This window comes from Condylura cristata, unplaced genomic scaffold (assembly GCF_000260355.1).
Source record: "Condylura cristata isolate star-nosed mole 26May11 unplaced genomic scaffold, ConCri1.0 scaffold00038, whole genome shotgun sequence".
Lineage (NCBI taxonomy): Eukaryota > Metazoa > Chordata > Mammalia > Eulipotyphla > Talpidae > Condylura > Condylura cristata.
The window spans coordinates 9,095,827-9,099,579 of record NW_004567139.1 but is presented as its reverse complement, the minus strand read 5'-3'; the positions used below and the strand labels follow the sequence as shown (position 1 = coordinate 9,099,579).

The 3,753-nt window shown below is 69.5% G+C and overlaps 1 protein-coding gene across 1 annotated transcript in view; it reads right to left on the bottom strand.

Annotated features, from left to right (window-relative positions):
* The window catches only part of MGAT5B (mannosyl (alpha-1,6-)-glycoprotein beta-1,6-N-acetyl-glucosaminyltransferase, isozyme B), a 44,569-nt gene that overhangs the window by 10,833 nt on the left and 29,983 nt on the right, over window positions 1-3,753 (bottom strand). The window contains exons 10-11 of the mRNA XM_012733004.1: window positions 1,722-1,840; window positions 1,072-1,202 (exon numbers count right to left, since the gene is read on the bottom strand). Coding sequence (XP_012588458.1) covers window positions 1,072-1,202; window positions 1,722-1,840 — 250 coding nt within the window. The remainder of the gene's footprint in view (window positions 1-1,071; window positions 1,203-1,721; window positions 1,841-3,753) is intronic.

Genomic DNA, 3,753 nt, shown 5'->3' with positions numbered 1-3,753 from the left:
CGCTGCTGCCTCGGGCGGGGTCTCGGCTGTCCGCTCTGCTGCAGAACCATCTCCGCCCCGCCCACGGGAGCCGGCGGCGTCGGACGTCAGTGCCGGCTCCAGTGCGCCCTCCCAGCCCCCGTGCGGAGGCTGCCCTGCCTGTAAGTGGCGTGGACGCGGCGCAGGGCCGGGAGACCACCCTGTCCAGGGCATTGCTGCCCACAGACCCCAGGTGTCCTGTGACGGCGGCAGTGGGCACGTGGCTGCCTGGCAGAGCCACACTGTGGCCTGGGCCTGGGGCCCGGGGCTGAGACCCAGCCGGGCAGCGGGGGAGCGTCCGGCCTCCAGGGCTGCCCGCCTTCTCGGCCCTCCCTCCTCCTGGCCTGGGGGGTAAATGGCGGCAGAAATGGGGGCCTCTGCTCCATGAGGCCAGACTGGCGCAGACAGGGCAGTCACCAGGTGAGGAGACCCCAGGGCCCCACCAGCCCGGATTCACGCCGAGGCCTCTTGGACCCCTCCGCCACCGTTTCTGCCGCGATCGCTCAGACCCAGCTCAGAGGCAGAGGCACGCGGGCGTGTGGGCCTGCCCCACTGGGCCTGGCCCAGGGCTGCCTCTCCCCGCCAGGCCCATCCACAGAAGCCACGGGCCTCAGAAAGCCCCACGGGGAAGGAAGCCTCACCAAGAGGGCGGGCGTGGCGGGCACACCTACCTGGAGCTGTGGCGTGGCCGGGAGCACAAACAGGAGAGAACAGATTGGGGGGTGGGGGGTGAGTAGCTGCCCGGGGAAGTGGGGAAGGGCTCTGCTGGAGGCGGGGTCCTGCGCCCCAACCCCCTCCTCTGTCCCGGCGCCTCCCACCGCCCCACCCGTGTCTAGCCTGAGCCCCCTCTGCTGGGCTGACGGGGTGCACCTGTCCTGGGGCGGCGGCGGCCGGGGGTCCACCCTGGTGTCGGCGCAGGGGGTGAGTCTGAGCTGCCGACCGGGTCTGCTCCGGGGCCACTGGGGAGCTCGCTGTTCTGACCCATGGCGGGGCACGCCCCACCCCGCGCTGGGCGGCAGGGGCCCTCCGGGCGCGGGCCGCGGCGCGGCTCACCTTCCAGACGCTGGCCTCCTTGCCGTACACCACGGCCATGTTGCCGGCCTTGCCGCCCTTGACGAGCTGCTGCTCCGTCTCGTTGAGCTCCTCGGACACGAAGCCCATGAAGGAGTTGTCCGGGGTGTGCGCTATGGCCAGACCACAGGGTCAGGGAGGTTGACCAGCCAGCCCAGGCCAGCCCCGGGCCTACCGCCCCCCCGGGCGCCCCTGGGGTGAAGGGTCCGGGGAGGGTTTCCATGGTGTCCCGGTCCCAGCACCTCCCTCTCCTGGGATGTCACAGTCGTGGGGCAGGACGCGGCCGCCGGCTCATGGCCGAAGGAGAAACAGGGCACACACCGCTGGCACAGCCAGGACTCAGCGGGCAGCCAGCCCCGTCCCCGGCACGCAGCCCCGAGGCTCCAGGCCAGCAGCAGCCCCGGCAGCAGCTGCTGCCCCCGCGTGGCTTGGCACATGGCCGCTCGAGGCCAACTCCCACCACGAGCTCGGGACCCAGCGCCCGCGGCAGCCCCAGCCCCCACGTCGGCCCCCGTCTCTGCCCCGGCCGCCGGCACGTCAGGCCTGTCCCGTCTCTGAGTCCCAGGGGGGCTCCACCGCACACCTCCAGGCCGCCCGCTGCCCTCCGCCTGCACAGGGCACCCCGGGGTCACCTCCGCCCAGGAGACGCCTGGTGGCCCCCAGGCAAGACTGCGTTCTAGCGGGTGCCCCGGCGCTGCGGTCCTCGGGGGCCCCCTGTCCTGACGGGGTGCACGCGCCTGTTTGTGGGGGCCTGGAGGGAGGGTTTTCTGAGCCCAGCCAGGTGCGCTCACATTCCCGACTCCAAACACCCCGTTTCTTTCAGGAGCACGTCCCCACACCGCGGCGCTTCAGAGGCTGGGCTGCTCACTTTAACCGAGCAGGTTTCCGTGCATTTCCGCCCACCTTCAGCCCTGCGCAGTCCGCGCCTGCGCTCGAGAGCAGGGGCTTCTGTGGCCGGCGCTCACGGCCCCTCAGTCTGAAAACTCAGCTGCTGCAAACGGCCTCTGCGGCCGCGGAACAGGCCATGTCTCCTCCAGGGCTCCGGGGCGAGCGGAGGGCCCCAGGCCCCGGAATTACTCCCGTGATGGCCAGGGCACTGGCAGCCCTGCGGTCCTAGGCGGCAGGAGGCCCCAGCGGGCAGGCCAGACCCTCGCTGACCTCGTCTGCCTGCTCACTGCCGCTCCCCCCTCAGGCTGGCTGCCAGCCCTCCTCGCCCGGCCACCCGTCCCTGCTCTCCTCCTGAAAGCCCCGTCATCAAGTGCCTCATCCCACCGACCCCGCAGGAAGGGGCAGGCCAGACACAGCCAGTTAGATGAATGAGAGCTGTCGCGACCAACTAAGACAACAGGCACTGGGCCTCCTGGTGGCCTAGGGAGAAAGTCTCAGGCTGTCACTGCTGCCTGCGTCCAGCCCCCGCCAGGGAGTGAGCACGGGGCGCAGCGGCCCTCTCTCGCTGCTCCCCTCAGCAGCGTACCTCGTCGATGGCCTGCTGGGAGAGCCCGCTGGCCGGCTGGGCAGGGCGCCCCGGTGCTGGTTACTCTCAGCCTCGCCGTCTGCAGTGCACCCAGTCAGTTAACATTTTCTGAGGAACATGATAGATTCCCAGGAGACAAAGAGACTCGGCGACCCCCCCTTGGGGTCATCTCATAACTAACTATCGGGGACAGAAATGCATAAGCGAGTCATTCAATTCACGCCACTCTACGCTTTTACGGAACCGAAACTAAGCGGCACCAAAGCAGAGGCGAAGCTGCGAGTAACAGCAAGTCTGTGCGACTGATGCTAACGACATGTGACTGGGGTTTTGGAGGGTGCGTAGAAGTCTGCCGGGCTGGGGACTCCACGCGCTGCAGGGTCCCCCCGGGCCCCGTTTCCTCAGGGTAGATTCTAGCAGAAGCCTCTTCACCGCCCCCTGCACAGCTGCCCTCTGGCCACCTGAGGTCGGCCGGAGGAACACGCCTGAGAAACCGCTTCCCGGACACTCCTAGCTCAAGAGACGCCAGCGACTCGTGAACCACCCGTGCAAGTAAACCCAGAAACCTCTGCGACAGGAGGAGTCCACCAGGGACCCCCACGTCGCTCTAACCCACCTCACAGCTCGAAGCTGCCTCTAAGCCAGCTCGTGCCCGAGGCTCCCCTCGGGGCGCCCCCACGCCCTCTCCTTCCAGAATCCTCCTTGGGTCCACCCACCCTGTGCCCGGGGGCCCTGGGGCAGTCACTCTCCTTGGTGAGGCCTCTGCACCCTTGGACTGGACCCTGGGCGGTGGGTTCCTGGGACGGGACAGCGTCAAGGGGCCGTCCCACCTCCCCAGCCTCCGGACAGCCCGAGCCCTTCCTTCAGCCCCCAGACAGCCTGCAGGCAGGGGAGACCCGGCGGCCCGACCCAGGGAGGCGCTGACTCGAGAGGCCAGAGCAGGACCCGCCACCTGCTTCACAAGCAGGTTCCCCGGCAGCCGGAGCCCAGTCTGTCCTCGGGTCAGAGCCGCCTGACCAGGGCGCTTATCTGACCAGGTCTCCAGAGCTGCAGACCAGGCGGAGGCGGCTGCACTGACCCAGAGGGGCGGCCCAGCCTGGGGGGCGCCAAGCAGAGACAGGAGAGGCGCCACTGAGCGAGGAGACACGCCTCGCGCGGCTCTGCCGACCTGGGCGGGCGCTGGAGACAGA